Source organism: Canis aureus, chromosome 12, assembly GCF_053574225.1.
Source record: "Canis aureus isolate CA01 chromosome 12, VMU_Caureus_v.1.0, whole genome shotgun sequence".
NCBI classification, from domain to species: Eukaryota; Metazoa; Chordata; class Mammalia; order Carnivora; family Canidae; genus Canis; species Canis aureus.
The window spans coordinates 64,278,900-64,302,948 of record NC_135622.1 but is presented as its reverse complement, the minus strand read 5'-3'; the positions used below and the strand labels follow the sequence as shown (position 1 = coordinate 64,302,948).

The following is a 24,049-nucleotide window of genomic DNA, read 5'->3' as shown; positions in this document are numbered from 1 at the left end:
ACAGCCACGTGTCCTTCCCTCTGCGTTCCTGCTGGCCGGTCCTGCCAGCACAGGTGACATCCCTGCCCCCAGGTGGCCCCGTCAGGCCCCATGCAGACCAGGGAGGAGGGTAAAATGACAATTATCGCTGCAGGTGGAAGCAGAGCTGGCCAAGGGCACAGTCTCTCCGCCAGGCTGTCGGGTGCTGGGTTGGAGATGGTTTTATTTTCATTCACAATATGTGGCTAATCCTAAAAATCTCAGTTTTGCGCCTTAATCAGTCGGGGCCCCCGCGGATCTCCTGTGTGGGAAGCTGGCTGGTTCGGGAGACACGCTCAGGGCTGTGCACCGTCCCCTCTGGGCTCACACGCAGGTGCACCCTCGCTCCCGCCGTACGGGGCAGGGCAGGCGCAGGCTCCGTGCAGGACTGAGGCCGGGCTGCTCGCGGCGCCGGGTGAGCCAGGCCCTCGGACCCCAGGCTGAGCCCGATTCTGCCTCGGAACTCACGCCCCGGCCCCGGGGCTCCTTCTCGGGAAGGAAACCGCTGTCTTGTAAACGTGGCCTGTTTTCCCTCCCATTCTTGGGGGTTTTCTATCCCATTTCAACGGAAACTATGGAAACCTGGTGACAAGGACTGTGGTCAAAGTGGGGACACGACCCTGGACGGTGGCTTAATCCACGCCACCGTCCCGGCTTTCATTCCCAGTCGGCCTTGGGGTGGCCGCCCAGCTGGGTGGGGACAGGTGGGGATGCAGTCCCCTAACCCCCCACCTGTGGGATAGGACCCTAAGGGGCTGAGGCCTCTGCGTCTGACTCCTGATCCCGTGCCCAGCCCCCCATGACCTAAGAGTAAGCACGTTTATCACACAACATCACATCACCCCCACGTGAAAACAGCGCTTTTGTGAAAGCAGAGCACACGTAAATGCTTCTGGCAAAAGGAAAAAACCAAATCCACTTTTCTAAAAAAAAAAATCTCCCAAGGGCTTTGGCAGCCAAGATTAGCAATGATGAAATGCAACACAGAATATGGTTGGGACAAGGATTTCTATTTTATTCGTTTATCGAATAGTAAATTATTTTTACTGTAGCAAATGTATGCTTTTTAAAATTAAATTCAATTGATTAACATACGGTGGGTGGATTATTAGTGCCAGAGGTAGAGGTCCAGGGTGCGGCATCCCACCACGTTTGCTCCTTCACGCCCGTCCCCCAGTAACCCTGTCCCCTCACCCGCCCCCTCCAGGAACCCTCAGTTTGTTTCCTGTCATTAAGAGGCACTGACGGGATGAGCCCTGGGTGTTATTCTATATGTTGGCAAATTGAACACCAATAAAAAATAAATTTATAAAAATTAAAAACAAAAAACAACAACAAAAAAGAGTCTCTTATGGTATTTTGATAGGGATTTCATTAAATGTGTACATTGCCCTGGTAACATTGACATTTTCACAATATTAATTCTTCCAATCCATGAGCATGGAATATTTTTCCAGCTCTTTGTGTCTTCCTCAATTTCTTTCAGAGTGTTCTGTAGTTTTTAGGGTATAGATCCTTTACCTCTTTGGTTAGGTGTATTCCTAGGTATCTTACACTCCTAACTCTAGGCTATATGTTGGCAAATTGAACCCCAATAAAAAATAAATTTATAAAATAAAAGAGTCTCTTATGGTTTGTCTCCCTCTCTAATTTTGTCTTGTTTTATTTTTCCTTCCCTTCTGCAGTGATCTTCTGTTTTGTTAATTATGGGAGTGAGATCCTATGATAATTGTCTTTGTCTCGGTAACTGACTTCACTCAGCATCGTACCCTCCAGGTCCCTCCCCATTGAAGCACATAGTGGGTATTTGTTGTTTCTTTTTTATATATATAAATTTATTTCTTATTGGTGTTCAATTTACCAACATACAGAATAACACCCAGTGCTCATCCCGTCAAGTGTCCTCCTCAGTGCCCGTCACCATTCACCCCCACCCCCCACCCTCCTCCCCTTCCACCACCCCTAGTTCGTTTCCCAGAGTTAGGAGTCTCTCATGTTCTGTCTCCCTTTCTGACATTTCCCACACATTTCTTCTCCCTTTCTGACATTTCCCACACATTTCTTCTCCCTTCCCTAGTGAGTGAAGTGATTCCCTAGTGAATATATTCCCTTTCACTATTATTTATATTCCCCAAATGAATGAGAATATATAATGTTTGTCCTTCTCAAATTGACTTATTTCACTCAGCGTAATACCCTCCAGCTCCATCCACGTCGAAGCACATGGTGGGTATTTGTCATTTCCAATGGCTGAGGAATATTCCATTGCATATGTAGACCACAGCTTCTTTATCCATCATCTTTTGATAGACACCGAGGCTCCTTCCACAGTTTGGCTATTGTGGACATTGCTGCTAGAAACATCGGGGTGCAGGTGTCCTGGCGTTTCACTGCATCTGTATCTTTGGGGTAAATCCCCAGCAGTGCAATTGCTGGGTCGTAGGGCAGGTCTATTTTTAACTCTTTGAGGAACCTCCACCCAGTTTTCCAGAGTGGCTGCACCAGGTCACATTCCCACCAACAGTATAAGAGGGTTCCCCTTGCTCCCCATCCTCTCCAACATTTGTGGTTTCCTGCCTTGTTAATTGTCCTCATTCTCACTGGAGTGAGGTGGGATCTCATGGTGGTTGTGATCTGTATTTCCCTGATGGTAAGTGATGCAGAGCATTTTCTCATGTGTCCCTAACAGTAAATTTATACCAGCAATGAGAATATTAAATAATATATATTTTCCTGAGCAAAAGTTTTCTCTTGTAATGAATTTTTCCTTTAAAACTGGAACCCGGGGGCAGCCCGGATGGCTCAGTGGTTGAGCATCTGCTTCTGGCTCAGGGCGCGACCCCGGGGTCCTGGGATCGAGTCCTGCATCGGGCTCCCTGCATGGAGCCTGCTTCTCCCTCTGCCTGTGTCTCTGCCTCTCTCTGTGTGTCTCATAAATAGATAAATAAAATAAAATGCTCTAAAAATAAACAAAAGTGGAACCAAAAACAAATGCAAAACCAGACTACCCGGTGTGTCGTTGAGGGAAGGCGGTGGCCTGCGTGCGCCAGCAGACGTCTCTGGCTGCGTCTTACCCTCACACACGGACCAGAGTCTTCCTCACCCTCGGAGGTCTGGTGGCAGATTGCCGAGTGAGACCCGCTGCCCGTCACGGTCCGTGGAATCGCCCCGCCGTGGTCCAGGATCGCGTGCCAAGCCTCCACCCCGGGAGCTCTGGGGGGCTGTCACGTGGCCACTCGTTCACGGGCGAGGACTTTTGTGAGCCTTCGTAGGAGCGCAGCCCCGACCCAGAGACGCTGACACGGGGCGAGATCAGGCCCCGGCCCTGCGTCATTGGCTTCAGGTCGTGCGTCCTTGGGCCTGAGGGAGGTGCTGCAGCTGAGCCCCACAGCCTCTCCCGCCCCAGAGGAAAAGTGGGGGCTCAGCGCACAGGTGCCCGGACGGTGGAGCCAGCGCCGCAGCCCCGCATTTAGGGCGATTGCTGGCGCCCACTTACGTGTATTCTATTTGGAAAATAAAGTCGCTCTTGGCTTATACTCTCTGATTTCAAACTCAGGATGTAAATAATTTGGGTGGTTGCCTCTGTTTTTTTTTTTTTTTTTTTTTTTTTTTTTAATTAATGAGTGACTTGAAGTTACTCGAGAGCAGGGGTCAGGAAAGCCCGAGGCGTGGGCCACGTCCAGTCCAGGGACGGTTTTTGTAAACGCAGCTTCATTGCAACGTGGCCGCGTTCATTCACGGGGACCTTGGTGGCCGCAGGGAAGCCAGGGCGGCCCCAGAGTCCCGAGCAGGTGCTGCCGCCGCAGGGCCCCTCCTCATCCGCAGGCTCACTGAGCACGTACTCGGACCACTTGCTAGTTACGAGATTCTGAGCACAAAACTCACGTAACCAAGTCCGTCCTTCTGGGCGCTGGGCCCCCAGACACAGGGACGTGGCGAGCACCGGGCAGTCGCACTGCCCCGGGCACGGTGCCCCAGGGCTCAGAGCAGGGCCCACTGCTTCCCCCCAGGGAGGGACCTTACAAAGCCCGGGCCCCACAAGTGGCGGAAAGAATGTGACTCGTCTTCTGCGACGCGAGCTGCGGGTGCCACCAGGGTGGAGGGAAGCTTCTGCAGGAGCCGAGGACAGGTGGAGACTGCCGGGGCCCCGCCCCAGCTGGGGACCTGCGGGGACTCATGGGAGGTCCTCCCCGAGGGCAGCGCCCCGTTCAGAAGCTCGGCATGCATTGGGAAATGCAAACTGTCCAGAGTGGGCAGAGTCAGGGGGCTCGGCCCCCAGAGAGCCGCAGCGGCAGGGCGTGGCCGTGGGTCAGGGAGGCAGGCGGCAGGTGCTCTGGACAGACAGATGCAGCAGGGCTGGTGTGAGTGGAAACTCCGGGAAGCCTGCGGGGAGTTCCGTAGAGATGGGCTCACTCGCCTGAGCTCCGGTCGCCCCGAGGCTGGCGGCCCAGCAGCCGCGGCCCACAGCGGGAGGAGGGGCCCTGTCCGTGCAGGGGCCTCCAGCCTGGGATGTGGCCAGAGCAGGGCCCACGGGGCTCCGCCCCAGGGGAGTCCCCACTGCGATGTCACTGGTGGGAAAAGGCCCAGACCCGCTGCACCTGCGCCACGGGGAACCCCAAACCCAAACCCGGAGGTCGTGCCCTGGTGCTCGACCTTGTCAGCCCCCATGGGCCTGACTGGGTTCCTGCGGCTCTTCCAGGCCAGGCCTGTCTGCCCTGACGGCCAGCCGCCTGCACTCGGTCTCAGCACCCCCCCCACGTCAGTCCATCCACGTGGGCCGGGGCCCTCTCCCTGCTAGACCTGGCAGGTGCCGGCTGACTTGAAGTGAAGTGTGGGGGACACGTGGCTCCAGGAGGAACTCCCCAAGCGTGAGGCACGTGAGCCTGGGCACAGCAGGCACCTCGCACCCAGGAAGGTCACACGGCCTGAGACCGCGGCTGGCACACGCACCCTGCACCGCGGCCTGTTCGTGGTCCACGCGCCCTGGGACGCAGCCCCGCTCCTCGTCGGGGCCTTCCCCGCACACCCACCCGCCGCCCGTCCTCAGGGGTGGGAGGCGACCCAGAAACGTGCTTCCAGAGCCTCTTACAAGCAGTTCCTTGGGTCAACCCTCCAAAGTGGTTATTTTCACTCTCTCAACGTCAGCAACAAGTCTGCAGGAAGGTCGACGACCTCGGAGAGATTTTCTTAGAAGAAACAGAATGTTCTGGAACACGGTGACGACATGGAAAGGAGAGTGTGTGCCCCATTCCGCAGGTGGATGGGAGCCAACCCTGGGGCAGGGCGCCTGGCCTCACCGAGCCTGTGAGTGGCTCTTGTGATGGAAGTTTCTGGAAGGATTCGGGGGGAGCCAGCACCCGGTGGCTCTTGGCTGGACCCCTGCCCGCGACGCCGTGGTCCTGGGACCACCCCAACCTCGGGCGGAGGGCGTCCTCTAACGCAGGGCCGGGGATGCTTCCAGGAGCCGAGTCGTGCGGTGCAAGCTCCACTGGTGGAAAAAGGAACAGCCATGTAGTCCCGCGGGAACCCTGCTCCTGACTCGTGCGGGGCCGGGACCCCAGGGCTGCCTGGGTGCTCGGTGCTCGGTGCTCAGCCCGAGTGTGGGGACATGTTGCCGTCTGTGAGGCCCCAACACCCCGGACATCCCACCGCGCTTCGCCGCTTTGGATTCTACCCTGAATTTCCTTGTTTCCGCTGGAACTTCTTGTCCACCTTTGTCTTGGTGGAAGAAGAAATCTATTCCTTCCCGTCACGTTCCTCCTCCTGTCGTCCTTCTCTGGGAGCACCTGGCGTCCTTCCCACGCTCGCCGTTCCCCCCGTTCCCCCCAGGCCCTGGCTGCCTCCCCGCAGAGCCTGTGATGCTTGCAGGATGCTTACGGCGCCACTTCCTTGTAGAACTCTGGGCTTTTCCGCACAGGCTGCCCCACCTGCGCCACCTGGACCTACTGCCCCTCCCGCCCCACCTGGACCACCTGCCCCACCTGGACCTCCTGCCCCCCTGGACCTCCTGCCCCACCCGCCCCACCCACCCCACCCACCCCACCTGGACCACCTCCCCACCTGGACCTCCTGCCCTCCCTGCCCTCCCACTCCCGGCGTGCTGCGTCCTTGCATCTTCCCCCAGAGGCTCTTCCCTGGAGAACCTTCCTGCCAAAGTCTCTAGAAACAGATGCGCTGCCGTCCTGGGCCTTGGCCCCTTGCATCCCTCGACCCCTCCATGCCGCGCGTCTTCCTTGCTTTCTGGCCGCACCCTTATTGGGCTCAGTGGATCTTGGAAGAAACTCACAAAGTAACAGCTAAATATGTGTATTTCTAGCTGACAGATTATTTCTGCAGTTGATGCTGGGCCGGAGGTGAGGACGTCGCCTAAGAAATGCTGCAGAACGGCTGTGTAGACGGGTTGGGGTGATCGAGCCTCCCACGGGTGTGCGTCCCCCTCCCCAGGCCCCATCGACGCGGGGCTTCCCGCTGTCACCGTGACGGAGGGGCGGGGTGAGCCAGCGACGGTCCGGCTCAGGCTCTGAACGCCGCCCTCCTCAGTCCCCGGGCGTGCCCAACCGCCACCGCCCGTCCACACGCATGCCCCTGCCACAAACCAGCACGCGCTCCGAGCCTCGGCCAGCACAGACCTAGTCCCCGGGGTCCTGCAGGTCCAAGCTGAGGGCGCCGCAGGGAAGCAGATCCGGGCCGCAGGGCTGGTTCCTTCTGGGGCCCCGGGGGAGAGTCTGTCCCTCGCTCCTTCCGGCTCCGGGGCACCTGCGTGGTCGTGGTCCCAGCCCTCCGGCCCCTGCCGCCGCCCCCAGGCCTGTGGCCTCCGTCCCGCGGGGGGCCTGTCCCCTCGCCACCTCGAGGCCCGTCACCCCATCTTGTGTGCCGAGTCCCGGGCTCCGGGTTCGGATGTGACATTGCTGGATCCCTGCCGCTCCTCGCCCCTCAGGGTGGGTCCGTGAGGACCTCGGCGACGGAAGCCCGGCTGACGGCGCATCGTTAGCCGGAGGGAGGCCCCGCGGCCACGAGCTAGGCTGACCGCATTCCTGCTGAGTCCGCGGCCGGAGAGGAGGCCCACCCCGAAACACTGCCCCCACCGGCCAAGGGGCCCTGGGCCCATCTCAGGCCCGCGATGCAGACCGGCCCCAGGTCGGCGGGAGCCCTGCCTCCTGCACACGGCGTCCGTGCCCACCCAGCCCGGGACAGGCGCCCGCTGGCTGCGCAGACCCAGGACCGAGACCCCAGGCGCCCGGGCTCACGGCCCACCGGGAATGGCCGCATCCGAGGGGCGACCTGCTGGCTTCTCCCCCTCTACACGCACACCCGCCCCCCTTCTTCCATCGCGGGGCCGGGGCTCCGCCTCTCGAGGACCTGCTCAGGCGACACCGGCTTGTGACGGCACCAGGCAGCCTGGCACAGACCCAAGGCCCCGGAGCTGCCGCGGCTCCTGACGCTCAAGTGGGCGCCGGAGGGTTTATAGGGCGGCAGCCTCGGCCCCGCGCAGCCGCACCCTCGGTCCGGGAGGAGACCAGTCTCCCAGGGCTTCAGACGCAAGCTGTGGGGTCGGGCCCGGTGTCGGGACGAGTAGGGAAGAGCCGAGGAGAGAGCGTCCAGCTGACGACCGAGTTCCCGGAACAGCCGCCCCGAGCACGCTGCCCCGATGGTCGGCCTGGTCCCCGCCGGCTCCGCCTGGGGGGGGAGAGCACTCGCCGTCCTTGGCGTCACGCTGCTGGTGGCCCTCGCGCGCGGCCTCCTCCCCTTCTTCCTCGGAGGCCGGGACCTCCTGTGGGGTGAGTAACAACTAGGTCTGTGACCATCGACCCTCGACGAGGTCACTGTCCACGGTCGCCGTCGGGGGAGTCGGGGGACACCAGCACAACCCCACGCGTCCTCTGATCATTGAGAATCCCTGTATTACCTGCTGAATATCTAAAAAAAACATTTCTTTGGGAGAAATCGCTTATGCCTTTGCCGTAGACGCATTTCCTGTGAATGATGCATGTTCTGGAAGCAGAGTCCTGGGTGACAGACGGGGCTGAGAGCCCACCCCAGCCGCCCGCACCGTGGCTGTCCAGCAGACGTGTTGCCAGTGAAGGAGTTGGTCCTCTTACTTCATTCCTTCCATAAAAACCACAAACTAGCAAAGCTAGAAGTCGGGTGGCAAACGTGACCAAGTGGTCATGCATCGGAGCCGTTCATCTGACCGTCGCCGCCTGCCTGCAGCACATTTTTAGATTCAGGAATCACAGTTTAAAAAAACCGGGACATGTGGTCTCTGCAGCGTCGCTAGAGCGATACTCTGTTATTGCCCCGTCTCCCAGAGTTGGATTTTCTTCCTGCTTAAACCCGGAATACGTGTATAAGTGACGCACAATGCCCCGTCTGACCAGAACGCTGCGCTCCGGGGTATTTTATTGCCAACTGCCATATTTTGGAAGCTGGCTTATTAACTGCTTACGTTACAAATTACTTACTTAGAAAATATATTTTCTCTCCTAGTGCTCCCAGTTTACATTCATTAATATAACGGATAATTTTTTTCCGGTTGACGACCAGCTAACAGCAGCTTAGAAACGACATGATCGCTGGTGGTAAACCTTCAAAGATCATTTTCATTGGTCACATTTCACTGTAGCCGAGTTAACTAGTGATGCTGCTGTGCTTCTGCGTGAGTTCGGGTTCTTATCACCAGACTGGGTGGGGTCTTCGTTGGGCTGGCAGCCGGGAAGAGGACCGCCACCCAAGGGGGCCCAGAGGCCCGGGTCCAGGGTCCGGTCACCCCCGGGGGCCCCAGAGACCAGAGGTGCAGCTGTGTCCAAGCTCACTGTCTTTCTGGGTCCTTCCATGGAAGCCCCACCCCTGGACCGCAGACCGGCTGACACGCGGTCAAGGACACATGTAGGTCCCGGACACGCACACCTGAGGGTCAGGCTGTGGCCTACGGCAGTTTGGGGGCAGGAGCGAGGCCGGGGCCCCCTCGTACTAAGGTACAGCTCCAGAGTGGGACCCAGGTGGGTGCAGCTCAGGGGGCAGTAAACGGCGGCACCTGAACGTTCTGGGCAAGAATGAGTTGGTGGTGGAGGGAGATTTAGGGTTTTTTTCAAGATTGTATTTATTTACTCATGACACAGAGAGAGAGGCAGAGACACAGGCAGAAGGAGAAGCAGGCTCCATCCAGGGAGCCCGATGCGGGACTCGATCCCGGGACCCCCGGGGGGGTCATGACCTGAGCCAAAGGCAGATGCTCAACCGCTGAGCCCCCCAGGCGTCCTGGGAGATTCCATTTTTGCTTGAAAATACCTGCATGGCCCCGCGAGCCTAAGGAGAGGGCGAGTGCCCTCTGCAGACCGGTGGAGGTCCCCACAGAAGTCCTGTTCATCAGCACAGGGTCGGGGGGTGCACATCGTCCGTGCAGAGTCGAGACCAATGCACCATCACCCCCACGGCAGGTGCGCCACAAGCTGCAGCTGCCACGGAGAACCGACGCCCAGGAGCCACGGGAGGCCCCGCAGGCCCCGCAGGAGGCTGCAAACAAGCCGCGGCGAGGATGTGCCGCGCCAGGGAAGGGGGCAACCTCCTCCGGCCCATCGGGTCTCGGCCAGCCACCTCCGTCAAGACGGCCCCCGGCGCAGGGCTCGGAGTGAAACCAGTCCCAGGTCAGGGTGCAGCGATGCGGGGGGCTCCGCGGGGTGCGGCCTCCCGGAAGGCAGGTCCGGGCGCCCCTGCCCTTCCCTGCTGGTCACGAGCACTCCGGAAACGCTCCACTTGCTTCCTTGGGCAGCACGGGGGTTACTGGCCCCCGGCCTCCCAGGCTCCAGCCACCCACACGTACACGATTATGTCCCCGGGGAGCCGGGACCGTCTCGGAAGGCAGGTGTCCTCCGGTCGGACCCGCCCTGGAACTCTCCAAAAGGGAGAGGGCAGGTGCAGAGTCGCCAGGTCTGAGACGCTGGGGGTGCGGGACGCGGAAGCAAGGGCGGGCCCGCCGCCCCAGGCAGGACAGAGGATCTCAGGAGTCCCGTCTGCGCTGCCGTGATCGCACAGGACATACTCAGTCCTCCGACACCAGGACGGATGTCTCCTGTGTAGACAGTCTGCTCCCCTTTCTTGCTCACAGGCCCCTAAACACTCGGGGTCTCCCCTGATAGTGGCCATAGGATCCCTTTTTGACATTAATAAGGAGAACGTGGAAAGCTCTCAGGTGACCCGGGGTGGGGGTTGGTGGCCGCAGGACCCACCATGGGATGCGAGGCCCCAATCCCGCCTCTGGGGAAGGAACAGGCTGGAGGGTGGACCCGGCACCAATGGCCAGTGTCTTCGTCACCGTGACTCTGTAACGAAGCCTTTACAATCCCAGAAGCACGGGGCTTGGAGCACGTCCGGGTTGGGGAACAGAACGCCCCCGCTGAGCTGGCCCCAAGCGTCATGGGGACCTCACCCCACACATTTGTCCTCCAGCTGCTGACTTGCATCCTTGAGCAAGCTAGTGGATCAAGTGTTTCCTGAGCTCCACGGGCCACTCTGCAGAGTCAAGGGGCTAAGAACCAGGTCCTCGGAGCCCCCCGGGGGTGGCCATGGGCCACAGGCACAGCTGCCGTCCTGGGACTTGTGGCCCGTGGCCCCCATGCCCTGGGCTGTGACGCCACCTCCAGGCAGATCCTGCAGGACTGAGTGGAAATCGGAAATCTGGGCCTCTGCGGGGTGTGGGGAACCCCCTCCCAAGCTGGAGCCAGCCCTGAACCCGAAAGCCCACCGACCCAGCTCCTGCAGACGCTGCCAGGGACGGTCACGCTGGAGAATCAGGTTTCCCTGGGCGAGGGTTGTCAGCACCAGAACATATTTCATACACACGCTCTGAAGAATAACCTGCAAGCCTGTGCCGCTGATGTGAAAACGCCAGCAAGGCTTGGTCGGAAGACACTGGAGGAGGGGGGGGAGGGGAGGCCCAACCCACTAACGGTCGCCAATGTCCGGGGTCGCCTGTGCCGCAGACCCGCTAACTGGCTCTGGCCACTGCCCAGCGACAGCCAGCGCTCGGTCTGCCATCGGGAGGAGACCCCGACGCGGACGAGCTCGAGCCCGCCCTTCCGGAGGCCACGCGGGAGGCGCACACAGGCGGGAGGACAGACTGAAATGCGTTTCCCGGTGCTGGACCCCGCGGCGTGTTGGGAGGAGCAGCCGGGAGCACCCGAACCCAAGGTGAAGGGTGCACAGGGCCAAGAAGTTGTCCCCAAGGGGACGGGCTCCAGCCAACGGCGAGCGCGGCGCCCCAGGGAGGCCCGGCAGGGTCCCCACGGCCCCGGGGTCCTGGCAGCCACCCCACGTGGCACAGGCCTAGCAGCTGTTTGCTCTACGAGGCTGGCGCAGGTGCCGCCGCCTACCGGGCCAGGCCGCAGGTGGAGGCCCTCCCAGCCCCGCGGCAGGTGAGCAGGTGAGCGCGGGCCGAGCGGCTGCAGGGAGGTCAGCACCGGAAGGTGAAGGAAGGGACGAAAGGCCGCCACTGAGCTTGTCCTCGCCGGGCCTTGCTGGCCGGGAGGCTGGGAGCCACCAAGGGGTCACAGGTCGGGCCTGAGGAGGGGCGCTCGGGGGGCTGGCGGCGGGGACTGGGGAGCAGAGCCACCCCTGACGCCGGGAGCACCTCCCGCCTCCGTCCCAGCGATCCCCGGGCAGCGGAGCTGACATGAGCACCAGGCTGGCGGTGCAGCCTCGGGGGGCTCCCGGGGGCTTGGCTCCAGAGCCGCTGCACGGACCCACGGGCGCAGGGTCCCGTGGGCAGGGCGCCTGTTGCCTCTGCGATTCCCACGGATTTCCCGAGCCCCCGCGCGGCCCCCACGGCTCGCGTTTTCATCCCCAAGGCCAGCACGGGGACCCTGGGACTGTGCTCACACGGGCGCTGGGGGTTAGGCCTCAGTGTACCAAGTTCCCGGGGACTGAGCGCTCAGGGCATAGGACTTGGTAAACAGCTCCAGCGTGAAATAAAATGCAAGTCTTGTCATTGGAAACCGCTGCCGTATGGGAGTAATTCATCTTGGTGAAACGCACAGCTTAAATCAGGGAAATATCATGAATTCACCACGTCACTGGTCAGGTAACAGGACTCAGGGCTCTCGGGGTCACCAGAGGGCGTCTGGGCGGGCGGGCGGCTCTGCAGGGGGAGCCCCGCCCCTGGGATGCGTGGAAACAGGGCCCACGGGGCACCCGGGTCAGGACCCCGCACACGGCCCCGGAGCCCGTGGGGGACACTGGCTGTGGTAGAGGGTGATGCGCTCGAACCTGCTTCCATGTGGCACCTTGTCCCACAGGACAGAGCGGAGAGGCCAGTGTCCTTGGCGTCGTGGAGGAGAGCCGGCGCGTGGTGGACGGCGCCATCCAGCACACCGTGAGGAGGTAGGCCTTCCCGCGGGGCCGGGCGGGGCCGGGTGGGGCCGGGTGTGGCCGGGGCAGGGCTGCGGAGTCCCGGGCCGGGACAGGGCTGGCCCCGTGCGCCGTCCACTGCCAGGCCCCATCTCCAGTCTCCCAAGGAGGAGCTCACCTCCCTGGTCCGTGGCAAGGTCCTCAAAGAACGAGGCACAGAGCAAAGCAGGGTGATCTTGCCAGGACTCGGCACTGCAGTCCTGGAGGCAGGCGGGGGTCCAGGCGGCTGGCTGGGCGTCCCAGTGCCTGGTGGGGGTCCAGGCAGTAGGCGGGGGTCCCAGGGGCTGGCGGGGGTCCCAGTGGCTGGCAGGGGTCCAGGCAGCAGGTGAGGGTCCAGGTGGCAGGTGGGGGGTCCCGGTGGCAGGCAGAGGGTCCAGACGGCAGGTGGGGGGTCCCAGTGCCCGGTGAGGATCCAGGCAGTAGGCAGGGGTCCAGATAGCATGCAGGGGGTCCCAGCAGCAGGCAGGGGTTCTCGGCGGCAGGCAGGGGGTTCCAGGCGGCAGGTGGGGGTTCCAGGTGGCGGCGGGGGGGGTCCAGGCAGCAGGTGAAGAGTCTAGGCAGTAGGTGGGGGATCCTGGTGGCAGGTAGGGTTCCAGGCGGCAGGTGGGGTGTTCTGGTGGCAGGCACAGTTCCAGGTAGCAGGTGGGGGTTCAGGTGGCAGGAGGGGGTCCAGGTGGCAGGCAGGGTTCCAGGCAGCAGGTAAAGAGTCTAGGCAGCAGGTGGGGTATTCTGGTGGCAGGCAGGGTTCCAGGGAGCAGGTGGGGGTCCAGGTGACAGGCAGGGTTCCATGCGGTAGGTGGGGGTCCAGGTAGCAGCAGGTGGGAGTCCAGGCGGCAGGCGGGGGTCCCAGCTGCAGGCAGGCTGCTCTCCTGGGGGCAGAGAGGAGGAGCCGGGAGGCCAGAGCGGGGTGGGCTGGACACAGCCTCACGCGGGCGTTCACTGCAGGACCAAGTCCACCTGTCCTTCTGCTCCAAGTCCTTGAGAAGCACCTTGGTTTTATTTTTTTTTTATTTTTTATTTATGATAGTCACACAGAGAGAGAGAGAGCGAGGCAGAGACACAGGCAGAGGGAGAAGCAAGCCCCATGCAGGGAGCCCGATGTGGGACTCGATCCCGGGTCTCCAGGATCGTGCCCTGGGCCAAAGGCAGGCGCTAAACCCCTACGCCACCCAGGGATCCCCAGCACCTTGGTTTTAAATGCATGACGACATCAATACTAAGGGACTGTGGTCACAGGAGATGTCGTAGAAGCGACAAGGAGCAGGTTTTAGCCTCAAGCTCATCTCGTCGGCTGTTGACTCATAACCACATAAGCTCTCACAACGGGTCACAAGGCAGAGTGGATTCTTTCCAAATTGCCATTATTTCGCCCAAAAAATCCCCTGCTGTCCATCTTGGCTGCAAGCCAGTTTTTACTTGTCTTCTAAGCGCTTGAGTCCACACGGGAAAGAGAGAGACACTGTGTTTCTCGTGCCTTCGCGGGAGCGGTGCCGTGTCAGGTTACCCTGAAGAACGGGGACGGTCGTGGGGGACGGTCGTGGGGGACGGTCGTGGGGGACGGGCTCGCGTCCCCGAGGATGGACTGCGTGCTGGGAGCGTGTGGGACTCAGTGGGGGCATTTTATGGGAAAGATCTGCTTTTGGAGGACCCTCGAATCATGCTTGACTCACTCAAACTCTGTTTCTTGAGCCAATGCCGTCTGCAGTCCACGCAGCTGTGCGCCGGGTGCCAGGCCCGCAGGGATGGGCTGCGCTTCATGCCCCCTCTGCACACACGCACGCGGCACCTGCCCCTGAGGACGGGCACGCTGCAGATCACCAGACACGTACGGCGCTCGACCAGCTGGTGAAGCATCAGCTTGCAGGAAAAATTTTAAAGATTTTATTTATTTATTCACAAGAGACCCAGAGAGAGGCAGAGACCCAGGCCGAGAGAGATGCAGGCTCCGTGCAGGAAGCCCGATGGGGACTCGATCCCGGGACCCTGGGGTCACGCCCTGAGCCGGAGGCAGATGCTCCACCGCCGAGCCACCCAGGGGCCCTAAAACATGTTAATCATGAAATATTTTTACGCCTCGAAACAAATCTAATGACTTTGCAGCTGGAGAAGAAACCGGCTTTCTCATCACGATACGCAGAGTAGGCGCCGTGACGCGCCGTCCCCGCTCGCTGTGCCGGTGGGAAAACAGACGAGGCCCTGCCCGTGTCAAGACGGCGGGGGGTCTGCGCTTTTGTGGACAGGCCAGCGGCCAGCCCACCGCGCCCCGTGCTGATGGTAGAGGCGCTGGGGACGGAGGCGTCACGCTGTCACCTCAGGGGGACCTGCAGGGTCCGTGCGGCCCGAGGCCCCTCCCTCCCTAGATGCCCCGAGCTCGAGGCCCCGCACTTTGTCCGTGAAGCAGGCACGTCCTTCGCTCACCGGACTCCCCGGGGCTTCCGCGTGTGCCCCGCCGTTGCAGCGGCGGCTCGGGGGCTCTGGCTGCCGTACCTGTGGGTTTGTCCAGTCTGGGGATGGAGGTGGCGCTCTCCCACAGTCTCACTGTTGACCCCGTCGCCGGCAATTCCAAGTCTGCGTCCCTGGACCTACGATGGAGGCAGCACCCTAAAGTCACCAAGATGAGGCCCCCCACCCAGCGTCACCTGCTCTTCTAAAGCTCCCGCCGTGCCCTGGGCGCGCCCCCCACCCCCGGCCCCTGCCCTGGACAGGACGGTGGGACGCTGTCTGTGCTACGCTGGACCGTTTTGCGGGGGAGACACCACCTCCGCCTTCCGATGCTGCCCCCCTTTAAGCAGACTCCACGCCCAACGTAGGGATTGAACTCATGACCCTGAGAGCAGGACCCTGAGCCCGCCGGGTGCCCCCAAAGCTGCCCCTTTCCTAAGCGTCCCTGTGAAGGTGGACGGGGAAAAAAGAGGGAGCATCCTTTGCCCCACAAGGTGTCAAGAAGCAGCCCAGAGCTCCAGGGGATTGTCCCCAGCGGCGTCTGCCCCCGTGCGCACACCGCCCCACCCTCCGCAGGCTTTCCCACGCGCCTGTCCCCGGGTCACGGCTTCCGTGGGTCTGAGCACCAGGGCGGGGGCACATCCACGTGTCAGCGGCTGCCCCATGACCCCAGGCTGCAGGTGAGATGCTTTTTTCCAGGGACCTCCAGCTGCACAAGCCGGGCCGTGGGGCCTGCCTCAGGGCCGACGGCTCCTCCCTGGGCCTGAGGGGACCTGCACCCTCAGGCGTCACAGGTGCACGGGGAGGCAGCCGCCTTCTCAGTGTCCTCCCAAGGCTCATTTGGCTGTTGCGCTCTGAGGACCAAGGACCGGGTCCCTGGGGCTGCCCGGGCCGGCCACGTCCCAGGGAAGGAAGGCTGTCCGTCTCCCTCCTCCCTGCGCCCTGGAACTGGGGCCCGGATTCCTTTTACCCCCTTGATTTGTGGGGAGGCTCCATGGAAACGCCACGACGACGAAACCAATCACGGACGTCATCGGCGAGGTCTTCTGAGGTGGCTTCTAGATGTTTCTTCAAAAGTCTTCTAGGACCAGCGTCCAACGGGAAGTCCCTGCGGCTGCACCCGGGGTCCTTGGGGATTCGGATCCAGGACACGCAGGAACCGGAAACATGCTCGGAGGGGAGGCAGCGTTTGCGCGGGTGAAGCCAGCGGCCTCCGCGCTTGTTGGAAGAACAGGGACCGGGGGGGGGGGGGGGGGGCAGGGGGCAGGTCAGCCCCACGGGTCCAGGGTCTGCACGGTGGGGGCTGGGCGCCGGCTCGCAGGATAGAGGGGGGCGGTTGGCACCGCTCGGCGCTCGCACATCATGTCCGGGAGCCGCCGGGCCACCCCCCGCAGCCTCCGTCGTGGCCCGCGACACCCTGACCCCCGTCCCCCAGCCGCTCTTCCCACTCGAAACGCCGAGAAAGACCCCTGACCCGTCGCCGCCTCCCGGTTACGGTCGGCGAGCTAACGGCCGTTTGCTCCTTGCTCACTAACCAGGGAAAGCATCGGCGTGTTCCAGGAAGTCATTCCACGGCAGCGAGGATCCGCCGACACTTCCGTGCTCGCTCACTTGGCCTGTGAAACAATGAAACGCGCAACCCAAGTCCTCCAAACGAGACCACTTCTCAGTATTTTTTATCCTGATCCCTGAAAGGCTTCCAAAGCACATCCTAGGCTAAAGCCGCGGTCCCTGCGCTGGGTGCCCGGCGGCTCTCGTGAATTCTACTAAAACCAGGAGAAAAGTCCCATCTGTGGGTGCCTGGTGGGACTGGAAGGATCAAGCGCCTCTAAGGTCTTCATTCCCCAAGCGCATGACCCCCGTGACCTGATGCAGGCGTCGCCCCAGCCGCCACGGGTCCTCTGCTGGAGGAGGGAGCGGCCGTGGTCCTGCTGCTTGGGAGAGAGAGAGACGGACGCACAGGGAGGCTGACAGACGGGAGCAGGAGGAGAGAAGATGGGGGGGGAGGACCCGGAGGGAGCAGCTGCAGACTCAAGGAGGAAGGTGCATGAATTGGCCATGGGACCCCCGTGCCCACGGCCAGGACCCACATGCTCAGGACTATGACCCCACGTACCCCAGACAGTGACAAGGGTCACCAACCCATCAGGGGCAGGAAGGTGCTGGCTGCAGGCAGTAGTGGGAGGGTCCTGGTGTCCGGGTTCAGGTGGTGGGGGGAGGGTCCTGGGATCTGGGTGCAGGTGGTGGTGGGGAGGGTCCTGGGGTCTGGCTGCAGGCGGTGGTGGGAGTGTCCTGGGGTCTGGGTGCAGGCAGTGGTGGAGCATCCTGGGGTCTGGGTGCAAGCAGTGGTGGGAGCGTCCTGGGGTCTGGGTGCAGGCAGTGGTGGGGACGTGTTGGGTCCCGGGTCAGGGGCAGACGGCGACCTGGGCCTGGGCTGAGGTGATACGTGAGAGCCCGGGGACCGTGCAGGTCGTCCCCCCCCCCACCCCGGGCCGTCTGGGCTCTCCCACAGCAGGTTTGTTGCCGTGTTCGCCCTTGGGGGTGATGCTCTGGCTGGAGGGGAGGAGCTGGGCTGGGAGCACTGGCTGGCCCGGGGCCCTCGACGGGGTGCACACACCCAGGGCCCCAGTCCCCGGGGAAGCACGACGAGGGCATCCACCTGGACTTTGGCGAGGAGGTTTATCTCCCGCTGGCCCCGTGCTCGGGTCCGGGGACGCCCACCCTCCAACCCGCACGGTGCTCGGTGCTGCTCCCCGGCTCCTGCCCCCACAGTCCGCTCGAGAGCTTAGCGGTTGCTTCTGAGTGACCCACTTTATGTCCCCCCTTGTGCCATAGAGACCTCAGCAAAAGGGGGCTCCCTTCCCCGTCGCAGCTTCTGTCTTTTTCCAAACTCCCCGAGCCGACCAGCCGAGCCGTCTCCCGAGCGGCGGAGATCATGGAAACCTCCGTGCAGGCCGTGAGGACACGGGTCTATGGGAAGCTGGGGCGATCTTGGCCTCTCACCGGTAAGCGCCCCGAGGGGCAGGCCCCAGGGCCTCGACCCAGGACAGCATGGCCAAGGGAATGTATCTGGGTTCCCCTGGGAGGTCCTGCAGCCCCCTCCGGACGTGGGGAAACGGCTCAAGCCCCCAGGCAGCCCCGTCCTGGCATCAGAGAGTGTGGGGGTGTTGGCCCGGCCCGGACGGAAGGTGGGGGTTTGCAGGAGCTCGTTCAGGAGGCGCAGTCACGTGGGGGCAGCGGGTCGGGTTGAGAATGAGGGGCAGTTGGGGGTCGGGGTGAGGATGTGGGGGCACCAGGTCGGGGCGAGGATGGGATCATCTGGGGGTCAGGGCAAGGATGGGGGGCAGCTGGGGGTCAGGGCAAAGACACAGGGGCATCGGGGGTCAGGGCGAGGATGGAGGGAAGCTGAAGGTCGGGTGAGGACGTGGGGGCGTTGGGGCGAAGACCTGGGGCGCCGGGTGGGGGCAAGGACATGGGGCCCCGGGTCGGCAGGGGCTCGGCGGCGTCGGGCCAGCGGATGGCACCTGCTGCACAACAGTCACCGGCGGCTCCACGCCCCGAGCTCTGGCTTCTTCGCCGCGGGTCGCAGAGCCGCCATCGCCTGTCAGCCCGTCTCTGCAGCGGGAGGCGCGGGTTGATGAGCCGCGGCCTGAAGGAGAAGCCGGGCCCCGTGGGGAGCGACCGGGCCCACGCGCGTGCCCAGCGCAGAGGTCGGCCGAGGGAGGCAGCGGGGAGGTTGGCCGCTGCCAACGGAGATGACGCGCGTGGTGCTCCCCTAGACACGCTGCCCGAAGCCGTGCTGGACACGATTGCCAACGCGTCCGGGTGTCGGCCCCACATGCTGCCCCCCAGGTGCCCGGACACCTGCCTGGCCCGCAAGTACCGGCTCATCACGGGCGCCTGCAACAACAGGTGGGTGCACTCCGGCTTCGCTCCGCTTCGGGGGCAGCGGGGTTAGAGGCCACCCGGAGGGGCTGCGGGCCCTGGGGGGGTCTCCTCCCGCTTCTCAGCACCCTGGGCCCCCTCACACGGCCAGTCCATGGGCGTCCCCTGGAGCCACACCATCCACCAGTGTCCCCTGGACACCGCCCCACCCCATCCACGAGCATCCACTGGAGCCACCCCATCCACTGATGTCACCCCATTCTGGACGCCACCCCACGCCATCCTGGATGCCGCCCCACCCCATCCACGAGTGTCCCCCAGGCTCCTGTCTCCCCACCCAGGGTTGTCATCCAGGCCCCTGTCCCCCACCTCTGGACATCCCCCAGGCTCCTGTTACCCCACCTCTGGGTGCCCCCCAGGCCCCTGTCCCCCACCTCTGGGCATCCTCTGGGCTCCTGTCCACCTGTGGGCATCCCCAGGTCCCTGTCTCCACCTCTGGGGGGCACCCAGGCCCCTGTCCCCACCCATGGGCGTCCCCCAGGCCCCTGTTATCCCATCTCTGGGCATCCCCTGGGCTCCTGTCCACCCATGGGCATCCCCAGGCCCCTGTTCCCCACCTCTGGGTGTCCCTCAGGCCCCTATCACCCCACCTCTGGGTGTCCCCCAGGCCCCTGTACCCCCCCATGGGCGTACCCCGGGCCCCTGTCACCCCACACGTGGGTGTCCCCTGGGCCCCTGTCCCCCACCCATGGGTGTCCCCCAGGCCCCTGTCACCCCACCTCTGGGCATCCCCTGGGCTCCTGTCCACCTGTGGGCATCCCCGAGGCCCCTGTATCCCCCCCATGGGTGTACCCCAGGCCCCTGTCACCCCACACGTGGGTGTCCCCTGGGCTTCTGTCCACCCGTGGGCATCCCCAGGCCCCTGTGCCCCATCCAGGACCTCTCCTGTCGCCACAGGCTCCTCCGCCAGCCTCTGCCCCCCAATGGCGCTGGGTGTGCCCGAGGGACAGGCTGTGCAGCGCGGGCGTCCCCGGGGCACACGGGACACCCCGCGCAGGGCAGTTCCCGGAGGCGGGTCCGTGCCACCCGCCGGCGTGCATGTGCTCTCACTGCCCGGGTCCAGCCCACTCCGCGGGGTCGTCCGACGGCGGTTGTGCAGGGAGGGGGACGACAGGCAGGCTGGTGTCCTCCTGACGCGTGTTCTGCGCCCCTGGATGGTTGTGGCTGCCCCTGCGTGGCTGGCTCGGACTTCGGGCTGGAGGGCACGTCTGGGGTGAGCAGGACGCAGGCCGTCCGTCCGTCCGTCCATCTTCCCAGGCCCCGCAGCGGCCGGACTCCCCTACGCAGTTTCCGGGCTCCGGGCTCGGATGTGCGGGTAGTTCCGCCACGCGCTCCCTGTTTTTCACTAAAGCGTCAGCGCCGTTGGTCCCTTACTCCCTGGGGCCTGCCCACGGGTCCCTGTCTCTCCTGGACGGAAGGTGGACGCACAGTGGCCTGTTTCCTGCTCCCCTCAACTCTCATCCGTCGCGGTGCCGCCGGCTCGGGCTCAGGTCCTGCCTCCCGGCCGCGCGACCGTCTCTAGGCCACATGCGCTCAGGGCCCCGCTGCGGGAATTCTGAGTTCCCGAGGGCTGGACCTAGAAGCTCCTCACTTCTACTAGCTTTCCCGCAGGGGCGCGCAGGCCGGGTGTCCCGTGGGGTGCGGCCTGGCCTTCGCTCACCGAGACTGTCCGGCGGCTGGACACATCACACGAGGCATTAGCGGCAGCGGCAAGGAGGCTGTCCCGCCGGCAGTCCTGTTCGCGTGACGTTATCGGCACTGCGAGGGCTGCTGGCATGGGAGCGGGGACGGCGCCCGTGGACGCGGGGCCCTGCTCTGCGCTCGGGAGCCTGGTCCTCTGTGGGGCCTCGGTTTCCCTCATCCGCGCATGAGCGTGTGGGCAGCACACCGCCGTCGTCCCTGGGAGCAAACCCGGTCTCCAGATACGGGGAGCGGGGTGTTAGGTGAGCGGCGCCGTTGGGTCGGGCCGCAGGACGGGGCAGTGACCACCCGGTGGCTCTCGGCCATCTGGGCCGTTTCTGCCTCCACGAAGGGCGACGGCGCTTACCTGGCGCAGTGTGTCCGGTACTGGTGTCTGCCTGCAGCCCTCGACCGCGACACCGGAAGGGACGTCACCGCGGGATGACCGGATGGGATCTGACCTCTTGGTTCGTGGCCCGAGGCTTCGCCACAGGCCGTGAGCGTGACCGCTGAGGCCGCGGGGAGGCTCCCGCCGGGCGGCAGCTGTGACCCACCATGCGCGGCCACGGCTGCTTCTCCAAATCGCACAGAATTATTGCGGCCCGGGCTTACGTTGGGTCATCGACGACGGCCCGCCAGCCCGGCCCGCGCCCACCGCCGCCCACCGCACGGATGGAGACCCAGACGCCGTTGGCATCGACGCGGCGACGGAGACGCGGCCCGTCAGCGGGTCCATTCCCCGGCCTGCCATTCCCCGACACTGGGGACACCTCGCGGCTGCGGGACGTGACCCCACTACCCGGTGATTCTGCACGGAGCCCCCTCGCCGGAGAATCTGGCCTCCAACCCCGGAGTTTGCAGATGGAGGGACCCGCCCGAAGGCAACGTCTGACGTCTGCTCCTGAGTTATGGGCCCCGGGGACGCCGGGCGTCAGGGTGTAATTCCGTGACAACGTAATTCTCAGGTTCACTCGTCGAAACAATTGTCAAAACCCAAATTAAACGTGGGCTCCGCCTTCTGAGCGTGAGCAGGTGAGGGTGCACATGCGCTCGCCCCTTTCTCTCCGGGCACCTGGGTGCTCCCAGCCACAGGTGCTCGCGGCTCCCGCGCCGAGCATCCTTCACAGAGCGGCGCCCCCGGGGCTGCGCTGACACTGCTTGAACCGGCGGCCACTGGACAGGACAGGCCGGCTGCCCGGAGCACGAGGTCGGGGATGGTGGTGGACGAACCCTGAACTTGAATTGGAACAAGAGCCGAAACCACACAGGACCCGTACGGGGCCGCGGCCACCCCGGCCCGGGGAGCCTGACCCTCTGAGGAAGCGCGTGTGTCGCTGCTGCTGCTGCTTGGATGGGATATGTGGGGCCCAACACGGGAACAAGCGTCGCCAGACGGGTGAGGCTTCAGGGGTTTTGGTATCGACCCCACACCCGTGATGGGAAGGCACGTCCTGGGGCCCGGGCGTCCACCCGCGTGGATCCCGCCCTCTCGGGGCTTCGGCACCTCCGGTAGGAGCTCCAGCCAGAGGCCCCCACGCCGTGCACTGAGCTTTCTCACACCTCGGACCGACGACAGAGCGTCAGGCACGGTGGAGCCACGTGGGAAAGGTTGTCACTCAGAGGTCAGAGCTCCATGAGGGCCCCCCAGGATGTGACACCAGGTGACACCTCAAGACACCTCGAGAGCGTGTGCCCCCTGCCCCCTCCCCCAACCCCCCCCCGCTGCCATGGCCATGGCCAGGAAGACACTGACTGCAGCCTCCCAGCCTCCAGCCTCCAGCTCGGACAGGCGGGAAGACCTGCCTCTGTCTTTCGGACCCGGGACGTCAGGGCATCCGGGGTGCCCGAGCCTCGGACGGGGTGCTGGCACGTTCAGCTCATCACAGCGATTTGGAGGCGCCGCGGCCCTGGTAACGTCTCCGCCAGAGATGCTCCCGTCTGCTCACCCAGGTCAGCTTGTGACCATTTCCCCAACGCGGCCAAGCCCCCGAGCCTCACAACCCATGATGCGCAGAGGACCGGGGATCCCACGGCGGGCAGGGCCAGTGACGCGTGAGTGACGTCGGCCACGCCGGGCTGCGGCGGCCCTGTGACAGCCAGTGACCCCGCCGGCACTGTCGCCGTCCCAGCACGGCCGCGCTCCCTCCCGGGGCCCCGCGGGCAGGGTCCCGCCCCGGCTGAGGACCCACGGACATGGGCAGGCGCCCCGGGGCTCTCGCGACGGCCTGGAAGCTCCTGGACGATCAACGTCCATCAGCAAAACACTCACCACGCGGTGAAGCGAGCGTCTTGTTGGTTTTAATTGGGTGACGCTGTGCCTCCCCCGGGCGGCACGTCCTGGACTGTCAGTCACGGTGAACCCATAAGGAGCCGGACCCTGTGTTCAAGCGCATGCCCGCGTCCACGCGGACCCATCCCGCCCCTTGTTCTGCAAATCGAGCCACTTCGGTGTCCTGGAGTCAACAGCGGGTCGATAGTAGAACGAGGCCCTGCGGGCCCTGTAGACGCGCACATGCCTGTCGCTACTGCCGCCGAGCCCCCCCACAGGCTCCCGGTCGGGGCAGCGGCCGCCAGGGACACGGCGGTCAGTCCAGGGCCGCGGGGCGCCGACCGCTCAGTCTGTCCCTGACGCCAGGACCGAGTGTCCCCTTCAAACGCGGCGAGTCTCCGAGGCCCAGACCGGCGACGCCCTGGGGGGCACCCGGTTCCCTTCAGCCCTCAGCACCGCGTCGAAATCGGTCCCGTACGTAAGAAGGATCCACGAACACGCTGTCCTTAATAGCGACGACGACTTCGGTCAGAGCAAAGCAACGAGCATATGAATATTTATATTTCTGAAAACTCCAAAACCTGTAAGAGACCGTTCACCTCGTCACGATCCTGCTGACTTGGCTACATCGGTGTCCCGAGTGCCTGCACCTCGATGCGCAGGCTGATTACTGAGTCTGGGTCCCGATCTCTGCCAGCTCTCGCCCCCCGGCCACGTGACCTCCCGCACCGGGCACTTGTCCCCACGTCGCCCCAAAGTGGCCGCCTGACGCCGATCCCGGCAAAGACCCTGCAGCCACCACAGGGACGCCCACTGCCGGGGGTGCCCACGGGTCTGGTTGATGAATGCCAGGGAATGGGAGTACCCTGGCCATCTTATGCCCAAATAGCCATTTTTAAAAAATATCAAATTTTTTTCAATAAGAAAATTTGCATTTCTTTCATGCGTTGCACTGATATTTCCATTCGAATGCATCTATCAGTTTTTTTTGTTTTTGTTTTTTGCTTTTTTTTTTTGTTTTTTTACAAATACAGGGTATTTTGTGATTGAACGTGTCACGTTTATTTCCACAGAGACCACCCCAGGTGGGGAGCCTCCAACACAGCGCTGGCGAGGTGGCTGCCGCCCGCCTACGAAGACGGCATCAGTGAGCCCAGAGGGTGGAACCCCCACGTCCTGTACAGCGGCTTCCCGCTGCCCCCGGTAGGCACCGTGGCCCGCTGCGCACACTGCACTGGACCAGGTCCCCGAGACGCCCCCAGACCGCCCGCCGTCTATGCCAGCCTGCCGCTG

General features: G+C 63.3%; 1 protein-coding gene across 7 annotated transcripts in view; it reads left to right on the top strand.

The window, feature by feature from the left end:
- Positions 1–7,268: 7,268 nt before the first annotated feature.
- TPO (thyroid peroxidase) overlaps positions 7,269–24,049 on the top strand; it is a 36,179-nt gene continuing 19,398 nt past the window's right edge. Inside the window, exons 1-5 of one of the 7 annotated variants that reach the window (XM_077844311.1) lie at positions 7,269–7,796; positions 12,309–12,393; positions 17,698–17,867; positions 18,642–18,774; positions 23,830–23,959. In XM_077844311.1, coding sequence (XP_077700437.1) covers positions 7,667–7,796; positions 12,309–12,393; positions 17,698–17,867; positions 18,642–18,774; positions 23,830–23,959 — 648 coding nt within the window. In that variant the 5' untranslated portion in view covers positions 7,269–7,666. Of the gene's footprint in view, positions 7,797–11,622; positions 12,095–12,308; positions 12,394–16,400; positions 17,022–17,697; positions 17,868–18,641; positions 18,775–23,829; positions 23,960–24,049 lie in introns of those variants that run through there. The other 6 variants (XM_077844308.1, XM_077844309.1, XM_077844314.1 and 3 more) reach the window with 6 other exon arrangements.